Source organism: Perca flavescens, chromosome 7, assembly GCF_004354835.1.
Source record: "Perca flavescens isolate YP-PL-M2 chromosome 7, PFLA_1.0, whole genome shotgun sequence".
In the NCBI taxonomy this organism is placed as follows: domain Eukaryota; kingdom Metazoa; phylum Chordata; class Actinopteri; order Perciformes; family Percidae; genus Perca; species Perca flavescens.
The window spans coordinates 11328001-11344288 of NC_041337.1; the positions used below are offsets into that span (position 1 = coordinate 11328001).

At 39.1% G+C, this 16288-nt stretch overlaps 2 protein-coding genes across 7 annotated transcripts; one reads left to right on the forward strand and one right to left on the reverse strand.

The window, feature by feature from the left end:
* Positions 1-31: 31 nt before the first annotated feature.
* Positions 32-7487, forward strand: LOC114559265 (F-box only protein 6). Of its 2 annotated transcripts, none has more exons than XM_028583836.1 (6): positions 32-615; positions 4248-4497; positions 4621-4735; positions 4835-4930; positions 5889-6024; positions 6135-7487. In XM_028583836.1, exons 1-6 carry the CDS (start codon positions 511-513, stop codon positions 6279-6281), a joined length of 849 nt encoding a protein of 282 aa, XP_028439637.1. In that variant the 5' UTR covers positions 32-510; the 3' UTR covers positions 6282-7487. The 2 variants fall into 2 exon arrangements, with proteins under 2 accessions (XP_028439637.1, XP_028439638.1); XM_028583837.1 differs by having other exon boundaries at positions 33-168.
* Positions 7368-15389, reverse strand: LOC114559266 (cell division control protein 42 homolog). 5 transcript variants are annotated; one of them, XM_028583839.1, is made up of 6 exons: positions 15234-15387; positions 14517-14657; positions 14319-14391; positions 14116-14225; positions 9684-9881; positions 7368-8834 (listed from the first exon to the last, which is right to left on the reverse strand). In XM_028583839.1, the coding sequence occupies exons 2-6, from the start codon at positions 14619-14621 to the stop codon at positions 8745-8747; spliced, it is 576 nt and encodes a 191-aa protein (XP_028439640.1). In that variant the 5' UTR covers positions 14622-14657; positions 15234-15387; the 3' UTR covers positions 7368-8744. The 5 variants fall into 5 exon arrangements, with proteins under 5 accessions (XP_028439640.1, XP_028439642.1, XP_028439641.1 ...); XM_028583841.1 differs by lacking the exon at positions 7368-8834 and adding an exon at positions 8938-9507 and having other exon boundaries at positions 14517-14660; positions 15130-15389; XM_028583840.1 differs by lacking the exon at positions 7368-8834 and adding an exon at positions 8938-9507 and having other exon boundaries at positions 14517-14660; positions 15234-15388.
* Positions 15390-16288: the final 899 nt, after the last annotated feature.

Consider the following 16288-nt stretch of genomic DNA (forward strand, 5'->3'; position numbering starts at 1 on the left):
GCTGCGTTATTTTAGCGGCTAGCACCCTCTGCGTCTCAAGTTAGCTATCGCTACTTATCTAGCTAACGTTCAGCTCGACTGTCCTGGTGTCAATAACGAGCGCGCACATTTGTTGACTCAACTCATAAGACTAGTGATGTCTTTCGGGAACGTATGAGACATGGCTGTGTATGTATTTTAACAGTCTATGGTGTGAAGTCGTATAACGTTAACCGAAAGTGATTAGCCATTTCGGAGGAATCGGTAGTCACGTGTTAGGTTTAGGGTTACAGCCAGGAAACATTGTAGCTGCTCTTACCCATATATAACAGGGTTAGGGTTAGCTCCTCACTTTATATATCAAGTGTCTTTACCTCGAGCTGCACTTCCGTGTTGTGTGTTATTGGAGATAGCTAAATCACTGTGGCGATCATAAAGGGTGACATTGTTACTAACGTGTAACCACTACGATTGAACATTGGTAAAAAAAAAAAAAAAAAAAACGGGCAGGAGCCTGGGTCTGTCCCAGGCATGAAGAGGAAAGCGATGGGTGCAGCTCACAGCTCTGGTTCGGCCTCAAGTTGCAATGTGTCCTCAGCGGCAGGAGTGTCGGCCTCGCATTCACAGGACACACATGTAGGTGTTCTACATTCTAGTAACTGCTGTAAAGAGCTTCACATGACTGCAGCCAATAGAGATATTTTGAATGTTGATTGCGACCATTGCTCTTATCTGTTTTAATCTGACGTTATGCAGGCCAAGTTTCATCTGAACGAGTAAAACTTGCCGATCATGCAATCTAAATGTTTCAGACGTAAGCACAGGGTGCACTATTTTATACTTGTCAACCACTGAATTGAAATGTTGCAGTCTACAAAATCTGCCATCATGGACTTTTTCTTGCTTCCAGTTATAAACCATTGAATATTTGAATTTTTGAGTTGGCATCTTTTAAGTTTCTGTGAGGCTATAGGTATAGCCTAAAGGACCCGCTTTCTTTTTAGAAGTAAAAAAAACAACAGAAATCATCAAAAACGAAGGCAAAAGAATAACAACGCACACAACGGAGCAACAAAATTGGCTCAGACGTTCCGTGTTTTTAAAGGTCCCATGGCATGAAAATGTCTTTTAAATGTTTTTTTAAATATTAATATGCGTTCCCCCCGCCTGCCTATGGTCCCCCAGTGGCTAGAAATGGCAATCCGTGTAAACCGAGCCCTGGGTATCCTGCTCTGCCTTTGTGAAAATGAAAGCTCAGATGGGCCGATCTGGAATCTGCTCCTTATGAGGTCATAAGGAGCTGTAATTCTGCACCATGGCTGAATTTCGGGAAGGAGACTTCAGATACAGTATTAGGGGACCACTAAGGTCTATATAAAAGCATCCAAAGAGCACCATGTCATGGGACCTGTAACAGCACTTTCTTGCTTTAAATGTTTGTATAATACTGAGTAGGGCTGCACGATATCTTGTTTCATCGTCTACATCGCAGGACGTTGCGATGTTGACTCTAACCCATAGACAGTATATAAACTGGACCAACCAATCCCGTTGCTCTGGACGGAGACCAGTGAAGGATATTAGAAGCATTTTTCCGTGAGCGCTGAGCGTTACTGCGCAGCCTCCAACTGAGAGAAACGACGTAAATGAGACGTGAGCAACCTGTCTGAAAGTTGTAAGTCTTCTGGTAGCTGTGCCAAGAGAAATCTCAATCATTCCCAATCTTGCAGAGACGGAGGGTATAGGTATATGTAAGGAGATAACATAAGCACAGGCTAATTATTGCTAACTAAAATGCTAGTTAACATTAGTAATTAAACCTAATACCTAAACAGCTCAGGTAAGTTGAAATTGCCTGCGAGCTTCTCCTGTACTATACGGTAATTCCTCTACTATGCGACAGTAAGTCGCGTGGTTATGACACAATCGTTAGCCTATTTTTACAAAAACGTCTGCTACGGAGCCATAACGTGAGATACAAATAATGGAACCTTTTATACATTGTCGTGTTTCTTTAGAAATAAACAATGGACAAATAGAGTCTTTAAACGCTTTGGCTGTAAAGTTATTCGCTGTCAAAGTGACGTCAAAATGAATGGCAGTCAGTGGAATGCTAACAGGAGGTGATCACTTTGTAGCATCACCGGGTAAGCTTTGCTGAATTAAAAAAAAAAATATATGAGATAAAATGCCAAACATATCCGATATATACAGAAATACGATGTCCTGAAGCGTTTTCCGCCATCTTGAATTATTTTCTTCGACTCGAGCCACTGACCTACGTCACGCTGCCTTCACTCCGATTGGCAGTGCTTTGTCGCATCGCTCAGAATTTGCATAATTGTCTATTTTGGCCCCGCCTTGCTCGTGGCAGGCGAGCTCGTCGCTTGTCGCTGGCAACGGCCACTCCCATTGAAAATGAATGGTAGCCTGTCGCTTTGTCTCTGTCTCTTGTAGCTGACTGTGCACTTTTTTGCTGCTTGATAGAAAAGTAAACTTTCACCGTTCTCCTTTTACATGATCGTTACAAGGGGGTAAGCTTCGCTTCAGAACGCGAACCTCCGATGGCGCCATTTTGTTGCTACAAAGCGATCACCTCTTGTTAGCATTACACTGACCGCCATTTCTTTTTTTTTACGTCACTTGACTGCGAATAACTTTACATCTGAAGCGTTTAAAGACTCTATTTGTACATTGTTTATTTCTAAAGGAACACGACAATGTATAAAAGGCTCCATTACCTTGTACCTCACGTTATAGCTCCGTAGCAGACGCTTTTGTAAAAATAAGCTAACGATTGTGTCATAACCAAGTGACTTACTGTCGCACAGTAGAGGAATTACCGTATTGTACAGGAGAAGCTCGCAGGCAGTTTCGACTTACATTAGCTGTTTAGGTTTAATTACTAATGTTAACTAGCATGTTAGTTAGCAATAATTAGCCTATGCTTATGTTATCTCCTTACATATACCTACACTCTCCGTCTCTGTAAGATTGGAAATTATTGAGATTTCTCTTGTCACAGCTACCAGAAGACTTACAACTTTCAGACACGTTGCTCACGTCACATTTACGTTGTCTCTCTCAGTTGGAGGCTGCGCAGTAAAGCAAGAGATCACCGGAAAAGTGCTTCTAATAGCCTTCACTGGTCTCCGTCCAGAGCAACGGGGTCTATTGGTCCATTGTATAGCTATATGTCAATGGATCGTTACCGGCCGACCCTTCCCCTTTAAGACAGGTGGTCATGTGACGTAACGTTAGTCCGACGGGGGTTGGTTGTTATGGGAAGTGAGGCTCTCCCGTGTGTAGAAAACTACCGTAAGCGACAGCTGCCACTGACACAGTGATACTAAAACCTTTCCATGGGTAGTCAGTGTTTTATGTACGCTGCAAAGACGAACTAAATCACCTGATTAATGCAACGTAATCCCGACATCTCCCGGCCATTTTTCACCGCAGAAAGCTGCTACCAGCCAGGCTAAAGCTAACATAGTTAACCTAAAGAAACAAGGCGTCTGTCCCATCCAACGTTATGGTTCGGAGCTGCGACGCTGGAAACGTACAGCTGGAAAACAGCAGTCTGTTTCTGATATAACGTAATTTACACTGATTTGAAGTGCTCTTGGATACACAGTTTATTGCAAAAGTGTGACATGCACAGCAAACCAACAATCATGATCAATTTTAATCAATTTATCAAACAACCAAAGTAGGCCCCGCTAGTCGACCACAACCTGAAATTTAGAGGAAGCAACATGCATGCGTTATTAATATCATTCACTTTAGCCTGGATTGATATTATATGAATACAATGGTGTCATGTCAGTCAACCAGTGTATTTCTTCCTAATTTCCCTCTCCAAAATCACTTCAGATGAGTAGTCACAGTGCTTACTTGTTTTGGTTTTTGTAAAGCATTAAAGTTCAACAAAGAATGGTTCAAATAACAAAATTTCCATTTTCATATTCTTTGTAGATGCACTCCCCTACAAAATCACCCCAGTAGTTGAGAATGATTTAGTATTTCTAAATAGGGCTATTTATGTCCTCTTGTAAAAATTAGTCTTTTGTTCATATCGCAATATATATCGCAGGAAATAGAAATATTGCAATGTAAGTTTTTTCCAATATCGTGCATGCCTAATCCTGAGATAAAATGCTGATGTTGGTTAGTTTAGATTATGTAATGTCATTGGTCCAAAGTCAGTGTGTCAGTGGAAAACAAACTTTATCCAGAGTTTGAGTTTGTGTCCTGTCTGTTTTCTTCAGCTGTTCACTGTTCCTCTGGAGATCCTGGAGGAGATCTTCCTGAATCTTCCTCCGCATCAGGTGGTTAGTAATTGTCGGTTAGTGTGCCATGAGTGGGCAGAAGTGGCTGACAGTGAATCTCTGTGGAGAGAGAGATGTAGAAGAGAAGGATATCGCCCCCGCGATGCTTCCAAAATTCCCAAAGACTGGAGGTTGTTTTACTTCTTGTGCAGGAAGAGAAGAAATCTGCTCAAGAATCCAAGAGGAGAACGTAAGAGGCCGCAGAGCACATTTTACTCAACATCTGGTGTTTTAAGTCCATTGTTTACCTGCTGAACAACAAATTAGCTCTACAAAATAGTTGATCTCACAACCCCCCTCTTTGTTTTTATAGATGGAATGAAGAACTGGCAGATACTAGAGAATGGTGGCGATAATTGGATAGCAGAAGGAGTTATGGTGCCACATCCAAATGAGACGGTCAAGAAAAACTTTGTGACCTCTTACGGGTGAGTATTCACCAGCAGTGGTCCAGAAAACAAATGGCTTGGTATGATATGCTACATGTCTATTGTGTAGTAGCTAAAAACCCTGTCTGTTTTCTGCAGAATGTGCAGGAAGTCGCAGCTGATTAATTTGGAGGCAGAAGGTTATAACCCATCGTTCATGGATCACTTCCAACCAGACATTAAAATATCTGATTGGTGAGAAGAACACACATGAAAATACTCTCACATCTCTGAATTAATTCCTAATGCAAATTGAATTCATCACAAACACAATCCAGATTTATTCAAAAACATCAGTATTGTATGTAGTATAACATTAGTAGCAAAAACACTGAAGTACAAAATGGTTCCAAAAAGATTGATCACAATTATGTATGAAACATTTAATAATTTCCACGTTTAACATTGTCTAAATAAAATAAGACTAAATGGACATCTAGGGCAGTGGTAGGCAAACAGTGGCCTTTGGGCCAAATTTGTCCCTCCAACAAAAATATTTGGCTCCTGAGCAAAGCTGAAGTCTTCCCTTTGATAGTTTACAATAAAACTTTTGCATGGTTTTCATACATCTACTTTAGATAACAATGTAAACACAAGGCTCATGTAAAGACTCAATTCATACAAGCTTCTAACATCTAATGCTGCCCCCCACATAGAGAGGCAGGCTCTTTGAACAGCACATGGTTCTGAAATGAAGTCCAATTATGAGCTAAATAACACGGGTAATAAAATGATATAGCTTAGCCTATTTGATCATAACAGATTTGTGTCGACAACAGAACTTTCATTAAACTAGAAATGAAGGAGGCCACTGTTTATCATTGTGCGGGAAACCCATACATTCCATCTCTAGTCTTGTGACTGTGTGCTAAAACAGTATGTTTACACTCAAAATAAACGTACTTCCTCGTCTCGTAGTGCATCATAAAACACATGCGCATGTTTTAACGAATGAGGATTACCAAGCTGATGCAACTGTTACTCTCAAACTAATTAAAAGAAAAAGCATATTAAAAACACATAAGAATGTGTTTCTCCAGAGGCTGTAATTTGGCCCACCAATGAACAATGCTGAAAAAACTGGCCACCATGGTTCAGCCTAGTTGCTGACTATCTATGTTCCCATGCTTTTGCGTCTGTGTTATTATATTAGGTATGCACCACGATGGGATTGTGGCAGTGAATATGAGATCTGTGTGGAGTTGCTGAATCAAAGAAAGAAGCCTATCCAGAAGTTTGCACCTCAGACTGTTTACTTTGAGCAGTGGAACGATCAGAAATGGAATCAGGTATATACAAAGCATTAGGCATTAATTATTACAACGACAATTAAAAGGAGGTACAAAGCTCAATGACAACTCTTGACTTATTGATATTTTTTTTTTTTTTTTTTTTTTAGATGACCTATGTATTCCAGAACTATGGACCAGGAGTGAGATACATCCGTTTTATCCACGGAGGCAAGGACACACAGTTCTGGGCAGGATGGTATGGAATTCGTATTACCGACAGCTGCGTTGAGATATGTCCAGCAGGGGACACATAGCTCTAAGGGATTCATGGTAATGCCTGCTTCCTGCCTTTGCCTAAAATTGCAAAATTGCACCTTCTTCCACATGCTTTTTTCCCCTTATACAATGTGCAGTCATTTTACATGTTGAAGGAACGTGTCTTTGGGTAAAAGACTATACTCATTTTCAAAACACTCCCAATGCCGCACCTTAAAAAGGAATACATGTAGATTTATAGTAGTAGGTAAGGTTCATGAGTTGAAGTAGAGTAGAACTCAAAATGTGTAACATTTGTGCTAACACAAGTGGAATCTTCTAAATTATGAAAATCTTAGTTAAAAAATAAAATCACTCCAAGAGACCATTTGAAATAGTTAACAGAAATATAACTTAAATGTAGTTATTATCATTATTACCTTTCATGGCATGTGGATAATACTTTCTAAAATGAGGTTCATGTGTAATTATCATAACAAATGGGAATCCACTCATCCAAAATAGCCTCGTCCACATCTCTCTGCAGTAAGGTTTTGACTTGTTTCAGTATCAAAGAGTCCTTATGGTCCTTGACACCGTAGTGCAGTTTGTTACTTTGAAAACAGCCATATTACAATCAGTTTCAGGTTCACAGAACAGTATGTCGTCTTCAGTTATTTAACGTTCCTCATATTGAATGTAAAACACACACTGGGTCTAAATTAAACTATTTTTTTTTCTTTCTGTTTAGTGTTTTTGTATGCCAACTAGTCATGGAAATTGTTAGGATAAGATGCCATATAAAGTACCATGGCAGCTATGCAGAACAGAATGAACGATCTGGCTCCGATGTTGACGTGACATGTGAAGTTGTATGAAGGAATTAGTGGGTGCAGAATGACTGCTGCAATGCAAAAAAAAAGTTGATCTCTCAGATCAGAAGGGATTCTGTCTATATTATTGTAATACTGCAGCACTATGTTAAACCAGCCTTAATGGAAATATCTTGCATTGCTCTGTAATGTGCAAGTTGTGATGCTGAACATTTGTATTGAAAAACTGTTATCTGTTGAAAATGTATAGTTCATGTAAGTGTACGTATGTAAGTTCATAACCTTTATGTAACCATCAAGTCAGACAACAGGTAGTATTTGAAGTTAAGTTTATTCATAATACTGGTTTATTGTAATGCTTTATCACAAGCAAGATACACAACAACTTTGATGTCAAATTGAATAAAGACCAAAGAGTCCTTGTTCTCAACATTTTCCTGGTCATTTTGATTTCACTGTCATCTCAGCTCCTCTACATATCTGTATCAGTAACGCACACATTGTATTCAGTCAATAAGTTATGAATTATTCTCACTGTATTTACAAGTCAAATTCCAGCCCATCATCCAGGCATGGCAAGACAAATGCAAATGGTGCTAGTACTGTCACTCCAAAATCTTCACAGGGTTTCAAACTATGTATAGCATTTTCTAAGATCTGGCACAACGTGTTACTTTCCAACTTCAGCAGCAAGTATGTTCGGTTTACAAAATAGTGTATTAGCCTGGGGTTATAAGCAGAATGCTCCTACAACGTTTCAGCTATTGCAACAGTTGAGCATTCAGGACACACATCACCTTCTTGTTAACTCACTCCTGTCAGAAAAAGGAAATGACTGGGAAATTGTTGTGCTCCAACTCCTTGCGTGGCTATTTGTGATAAATGACTTCCAATGAAGTGTTAACGTTTCATTTAAAACTCCATACATTTCTGCCATCATTTGTCAGCCTTCGTGGATCTCTACTTTGACAAGTGTCAATTTATCAGGTTATGTTTTGGCAAACTAGAACTATGATAGAGCATAGCCTAGAAATGTCATACTCAGTCAAATATTCCTTAGATCCCCCTGGAGGCTATGCTGACAATGAACATGAAGATATCAAAATGTCAAAAATGAGAAAAATACAGCAACTTCTATTGACCTTTTGAGAAATGTATCATTCTTAAAGAAATGTTTAGAAAACAAAATACTGGCGTTCTATGCCAATATATAAAAACTTTAAGGGAATTACTTGACAAGTAAAAAAAAAAAACGGATGTAGAGTATACTAAGACATAATTGGAGTAGCTCACTAACCCAATATCAGCTTGTTTGCGTTTCACAGGGCAGTCAATAAAACACGAGATCTATTAAAATACCATTTCATAGTCCGTTCTTTTGGAATAGCACTTCTGCAAAATTAAACAATGTGGTCTGACTGAAATGTCGCCTACAGTTTGTTGATATACTGTAAACTGATTCAACATGTAAGATCATTTCAATGCCATCACATCATCACAAACAGCATCAAATGTTACTCAATCTTAAAAATCACGTTCAACACATTGAATATGTATTTAGGTTAAGTCAGTCAGAAGGCAAATATTTCATAATATATTAACTCATGTTGGAATGTGCTTGTGCAACAAACCTCTTCAGTACTGTTAACCTAGATTTGGAAACTGGTGTTGAGAAGGCTGCGACGACACTTAGAGCAGAACACATTTACGTCTTTTCTTAGGTTCAGGAGGCTCCAGGGCAGCCAGTATTGCCTCATCAAACACATTCTTTAATCCTTTCTGTGGAAATAAAATATTAATGTTCAAAACAGGGCTATGTTCCAAATACAAATTTAACATCTTCAGGGAACTAATTGCAAAAGAAGGCGGAGTAGAAAAGGAGCAGGGGCGATCAAAATCTTCCTTTATTCAAATAACATTATACAAGACTCCTTCATGATCAACTTGTCTGAGTAAAGACCAAAGCCCATGGGAAATGTTGATGCTGCAGTAGGAAAAATTAAAGAAATACACTGTCTAGGACAGGTTGTGGCATAAAAGCTTTGTAGGGCACAACTGATGCTGAATAGTTCAATTCTGAGAGAACAACAGAATTGAAATTTAAATAACAAAAACAAAACACAGCCGTGTCCAGTTTCACTGACAGAAGAACTATGGATTGGCACTCTTTGTTATAACAGGCAGCATGGATCATTGTGATTAGGCCAAGTCGAAAAAGAAAGCACGCATGAACAGAGGGGGAAAAATGTTAATTTTTAGTTTTTAAAGATTAAAAGAGCGTTGTGGTTATTTTAGTGACAGACATCTCTTTACAATGAGTAAGCAGCAGACAATCGAGAGGCAAAGCAAGATGCAGAAGACATCAGAACAAACAGCATTTTCTCTTTCTTTGAGTTTCAGGGGGCTCTAAAGCGGCTAGGATAGCCTCATCAAATACGTTCTTCAGTCCCCGCTACAGAAAGAGGAAAAAGGAGAAAGACAGTCACACAACACATGAGTTAGATGGAGTTTTAGCCAGATGCTATTAGCAAAAGACAAGGCAAAGTATTTCCACCCTTGATAGGAAAGTGACATTTAAGCACATGCTTGCCACACCGGCTTTAGGTGTTGTTTAATGGGAGAGCTTACCTGTGTTAGGGCTGAGCACTCAACATATTTGACTGCCTTAAGGTCACGAGCCAGCTTTTCTGCTGTCTCAGGGGTGATAGGCTTCTGTTTGTTCTTGGCTAGCTTCTCCACTGTGGAGGGGTCATCACGCAGGTCGATCTGAGTGCCTACCAACAGGAACGGGGTCTTGGGACAGTGGTGAGTTATTTCAGGAACCCACTGGAGATTAAAGACACGACGACAGAACATTCATTTTTCTCGATTAGTTGTTTGGTCTCTAAAATGTCAGAAAATGGTGAAAAATGTTGATCAGTATTTCCCAAAAGCCCAAGATGACATCCTCAAATGTCTCGTTTTGTCCAAAACTCAAAGATATTCAGTTTACTGTCACAGAGGAGAGAATAAACTAGAACATATTCACATTTAAGAAGCTGGAATCAAAGAACTTTTACTTTTGTCTTAAAAAAATTACTCAAACCGACTAATCGCTTATCAAAATAGTTGGCGATTAATTTAAGCGTTGACAACTAATCGATTAATCTTTGCAGCTCTACGCTTGTTTAAAAATGATGCTACATGTAGCACATTATGTATGAAAATATATGTATATGTAATATAAAAAATGTGATTCTTGTAGATTAAGGGGAATAGGTATTGGTGGTATAACTTGGCATGGAGGAGGTTTAAAAAAATATAACCTTAGATGTCAAGGTGCCAAACTTATTAAGGAACAACATTGGTAAAAATGGTACACAAACCTAATATTTAAAAACATTTCTAACCACCATGACCAGAACTTCTTATGACTTAACGCCATTAAGAAACCAGGATCCCCAATTAGCCAGATATTTCTGAAATGCCTCAGGAAATGAAATTCTGCTTATCAGCGTGCACAACTGGATCAAATAAACATAAACCTAACATTCCTGTTTCAAAAGCAACAACCTAAAACAGTAAATCACAACAAGGCTACAGTCTATTAGTTTTCATGTTTATCTGGCTTTTTGAAATACGCCATACTTTACGCTTTATTTATACCATTATCTGTGATCATCGGATCCTGTGTGATGCCCAAATGCCTTCCAGTGTTTTAAGACAGAGGCAGCAATGAGGAGAAATACTGAACAGCACAATGCAGTGTTTCCTCTAGGATTATTTTTTAGCATCGGGGGCAGATCTGACGGACCTCCCCCACCCCCGCGCGCCCCGCCGGCAAATGTTTTACGTATTAAACAGAACTGACACTTCGCTGCAACACAAACAAATACATTTATTCACACACAATGAGGCATATTTTGATTTCGTTTTGATTGAACTGTATTTTTGAGGAACTGTAGGTCTACAAAATGAATTTTACAAGAAATTCTTCATAGGGAAACCAAAACTCAAAGTAGGCTAAGTATGAAACCATTCATAATGAAACTAATTGCATATTTGCCTCAGTGGCAAAGTTGGCAGCCTTTCAGTGTGCATTTGCAAGTTGAAAAAAAACCTCCAAGGCTGGGTTACACTAGAACGGCCAGGACGGTCATTTTGACCGTTTTGAAATTTATATGTGTAATAACTTAGCTAAATAAAAAAAAAATACAATCCTGCTGGTACCTGACTTTAACTAAAATAGTCTGTATTTTCATTTAAAATAGTTTTTATATACTGTACATTACACAAAAGGCAAAGAAAATCCAATCACTTTTACCTATTTTGGCCATACTGTCATATTGACCGCTCGGATTTTTGCGGTTTTGTTTTTAATCTTTTGGGTTGAAGATGCATCTTGGTTGTTTAGTAATCAGAGAAACGTAAACTAGCGGTCTCGAGGAACACATGTGGGCAATGCATCACCGATGGGCCGAAGGCAAAGCCAGAGTCGGTAACGTAGGCTATGCGTGGATGGTTCTGAATCGGAAGAAAAGCACCGGGCGATCGCTCTGTGAAAAGCACGGTACACGTAGACGGTAGCTGTCTACGTGTTCATATAACTTTATACATGCTACAACTGGCTGGAATCATTGCACACATCCTCTTCAAGGAGTGCACCAGCTGTAAAATGTCCCGGAGGAAGTTCATGCAGCAACTGGCAAAGTAGCTGAGAGCGGAGTTTATGGAGGAAAAAAAGGGAAGCGGCGCGGTCCGAACAGCGCTGCAAACCGCAGCAGACACCAAATCGGAGGCAGCGCCTGCCAGGTTAGGTTACAAATGTTCAAATAACATACTTTTAATTGTTATTTGGCTGCGAATTATGTTGAATGAATTTCCCCCAATATGTTTCATGAATGTATGAAATAATCACGGTTTAGCCTACTATGCCATGATATGATATCAAGGGCGTTGTATTGAATCAACAGCCAAGTGCAATTTAGCTAGCAGGTGAAGGTGAAACTAAAAATGTGCCAGAACTATAGACTAATAATACAGGCTTAAATTAACTGACAATATAAGTTATGCGACTTACAGTTGTCAAGAATGCACACATGCCATCTCAACCGGGTCCTCCGGACAGACTGTCTCTTTTTTCTTTCTCTCTTTTCTCCGAGTGGCACGCGTGCCCACTCGCCTTGTGAAGCACGTGTCTGCGCTATTCTCCGTCTACGTGCTCTTTACAATCACTGCTGATAGACGGCTTTTTGTATATATATATATATTTCTGATACCGTGGCGGGAGAAATCTAACCGTGGCGGACCGCCACTTGCCAATCAACAGAGGAAACACTGCAATGGGTTACATTTAGAGTCGAAAACCCCAAAACATGTAACTTTTGGTACATTGTCTGCTTAAAAACAAGTGTATCAGAAGAACCATATAGTTGATGTATTTTGAAACTTTTCATACCTTCTACCCAAATCAGTTTCTGTCTGTTTGAGTATGTATCAATAAAAATCCACAATGTTAAACATCATTTTAAAACTACCGTTTATACATATTTTGCTCCAATTATAATTCCTCAGCATCACTCGATCTATACCTCAATTCCTTGCTATACTAGTTCCCAATCACTTGGTAACCTAGAGGAGAGTACTATTAAATGGAGTAGGGATGTAACAATTACTGGTGTAACGGTAAACCACGGTAAAAATGTTGACGATAACAATTTAAATATCATTATCATCACGATGGATTACCACGTTGTGAAACCCTTTGTTTAATCCTTCCCAGCTTCATCACAGTCTCCTAAAGTTGCCGCGCAGGCGCACTGCGTAGCATGCGTTTCTTGAAGGTGGAATCATGGCGCAAGGAGATGACAGCGCTCAGGACATTTATCAGCCTTGTAAAACATGGCCATAGTACTTGCTCTCTCTCCTGAGATGATTGAATGCAGAATGCAGCAGCTGTAAACAGACGTTTTTTTCTTTATCATTCCTTTCCCGTTTTCAGACTTGTTGAAGTGATGTGTGTAGCCCAGAACGTAAGTTAAAACAATTCTGTAGCTTGTTAAACTGTCATGGGTTTTACTGCCTCGTTATCTGTGTAAACGTTAAAGCTACATTTATTCATATTTCAATAAGTGTTCTGCTACGATGTGGATTAAGTTTTGCCCGTGTTACGACGTGACATTTATTTGGAGAGAGAGAGAGAGAGAGATATTATTGCCTTGATAATATTGCTGTTGCTGCGTTTCTTATTGCATAGCTGCATAGATGTGCAGATTGTTTTATATTATATTGTGCAGCCACATGTTGATATTTAGGTTGTGTTAGGGCAATTTGCTAGCAACATGCAATCTCCAGTAAACAGACTAGTGCTGTGGAGCCACGTGCTTAGCTATTAAAAGGTGTATTACACTGTTTGCTCCGTTATGGATATGTGTGCTGTAATATATGTGGCTTATTCTCAGTTTGTGTTACTGAGCAATAGGTTACATTTATGTTAATTATTACAGAGAAAGGAATGTCATTCTTAGTATTGTGTCTTGTTATATGCTGGTGGCTATAACATTTAGTTTTGGTAAATAATGTTTTTAGTAAGTCCGATGCTTATTAATGTGCATTATTATTTGCTTATATTTCGGAAACACATCCAACTTCACATGGAAAAGTCAAATACAACTTCATAGTTAACTTCATGTTCGAGTTGTAAATAAATCTTCCTGGATCTCAAAGTCAGACATCTCTGGTTCAAGTTCTTACCCTATGGACACCCTACAATGGGCTTCAGTAGTGTTTCAGTAGCCAGTTTTCAATAGTTTGAAAGCCTATTGCCTATTATTTGTGTAATATAATAAACACCGTTTGAAACTATTTCAGCTTGTGTAGGCCTATCAGTGCATTCTGAACATATTGAACACACTTTTAAAAAAATACTGCGATAATACCGAAAATTTTGGTCACTACCGTTACATCCCTAAAATGGAGTATGCTGTGAAAGCAGTTTAAGTTCTTAATATTTAAAAAGAGGATGTTACTGGATTTGTAGGGGAGCAACCCTACTGCATTTAGATAAACACTTTGTACTCACCTTTTCTTTAACATTCTCAAACGAGGACGGTGAAACAACAGAGAAACAGACTAAGAAGACATCTGTCTGTGGGTAGCTTAGTGGTCGTAACCTGTCATAATCCTCCTGACCTATAAAAGAGACCACACTTGTGACATATTTGTACTTAATTCAATTAGGAATTCAATTTAATTGAAATAGTAAAAAAATATATATATTCTTACCTGCTGTATCAAATAAGCCAAGGGTGTATGGTTCACCCCCAATCATTACAGTTACTGCATAGTTGTCAAAAACCTGTGATAAAAGAATATATGGCACGTCATAGTCAGTTCAAGAGTATGTGTAACTTTCTTCACCAAAATGGCTATGTCAGCCAGGCCAGCATGCATTTGACTGTGAAACACACCAGCCGTACTTACTGTAGGTACATATTCGGAGGGGAATTTGTTGGTGGTGTATGAAATCAATAGGCAGGTTTTTCCCACTGCTCCATCACCCACCACCACACATTTGATAGTCTGCATCTCTGTACTTTCTGATTCTGCTGGCAATAACGTTAGCTGCTGGGAGAGATGATAGAACTCATTAGGACATTTAATATGCTAGGCATAGGCTTGTATTATTATTCATCATCCGCCCAAAAATAATTGTAGTCCACCTTTAACTTATAATGACAGCTTTGCTTTAGAAAAGGGGTCTAAAGGAAAATGCTGTTTCCTAGCATTAGTTAGTGTCACACCCCATCACCAAAACTGTCTAGCTAGAAGCTAACGTTAGCTATTGACAACGTTACTCACTTGCTTAATCACTTTATTAACGCAATAACCCTGCTAACTTCAGTATATACTGTACTGGGTCAGTCACACAACATGACACTATCTAACAGTTTTGTAACGTTATTTAAACAAACACGTAGCTACCGAGAGTGAAAATCTGTTTGTGTATCAAAGCAATTCTAGCAATTACTAGACAATGCTAGCTAGTTTAGTAAACAGTCGGCTAACGCTAGCTTGTAAACTAATGCTGGCTTACTTGCTGTATCCGAGTCCCTGCTAACAAGACGAAGCATGAAAACCGTATCCGAACTTGTATTTGTAATCGAACTGCAGATAGAGACGTCAGAAAATGTTACGTACCGATGTCCCTCCGTATCTCTGCTAGCTAACGTTAGCTGTATATTTCGCCGGGCGTTGGCACCAGCGATCAGCAACTTGCTACAGTGACAAGCTGAGACTTCAACTATCAAGCTAGAGAGAATAATACCGGACATTACCTTCAAAGTAAAACATTTAACACGCGTTGCTAAATCGGACACTAGGCCTACATAATATATAAGACAAGTACCATGGCATCTACAAAACATAATTATTAAATCTTTATTTTTTATTTTTTTTTATAATTCATTCACAGTGGTGGAATGTAAGTATATTTACTAAAGTAGGCCTACTGTCCTTAAGTAGTTGTGCTTTTGAGTTTTTCCATTTTATGCTACAACATTTTTTTAAACTTGAAATTAGCCCCACCTTTACCAGCTGATTAATGCATCACTAATTATAATCCAGTGATACTATAAATTCTAAAATAACGCATATTTGTGGTAATTTAGGCCACTTAGCTACTACATTTTACTTTAGTAAGAATTTCAATGCAGGACTTTTACTTGTAACAGATTATTTTTACACTGTGGTTTTGCTACTTTTACTTCCACATAAAATAGTACTAATTCCAAACACCGTTTATTCAATTCGTCTTCAGGCTACTTATTTTCCACTTGTGCTTTTATTTTGAAAGCTAATTTTCTCTGGTTATGGTGGCTGTCTTGACACGAGTTCATGCCAGAGGTTCCTGCAGCAGAAGTGGTGACATCACCTCATTCTATAACCTGACTCCGCCAGATGGATTGCTTCGCATTTGCTCGGCATATCCATCTGGGAACTTTCCGTTGGAGAACTTTTGGGAAGGGGCGGAAATACTGGTTAGCTGATTGGATGAACCATCTGTTTATCACCTATGTTGGTGATAGACGGGCCAAATCAACCAATCAGATCCACGAAGCGTATGAAAATACAACCACAAGCCCGCCCCTGCTGCTGCAGGCAAAGCATAGCTCGTTAGCTCAGCACAGGGGCGCCGCCAGGAATTTTGGGCCCCATGACAAAAAATCCAATTGGGCCCCCTCTGCGCAGCTTTT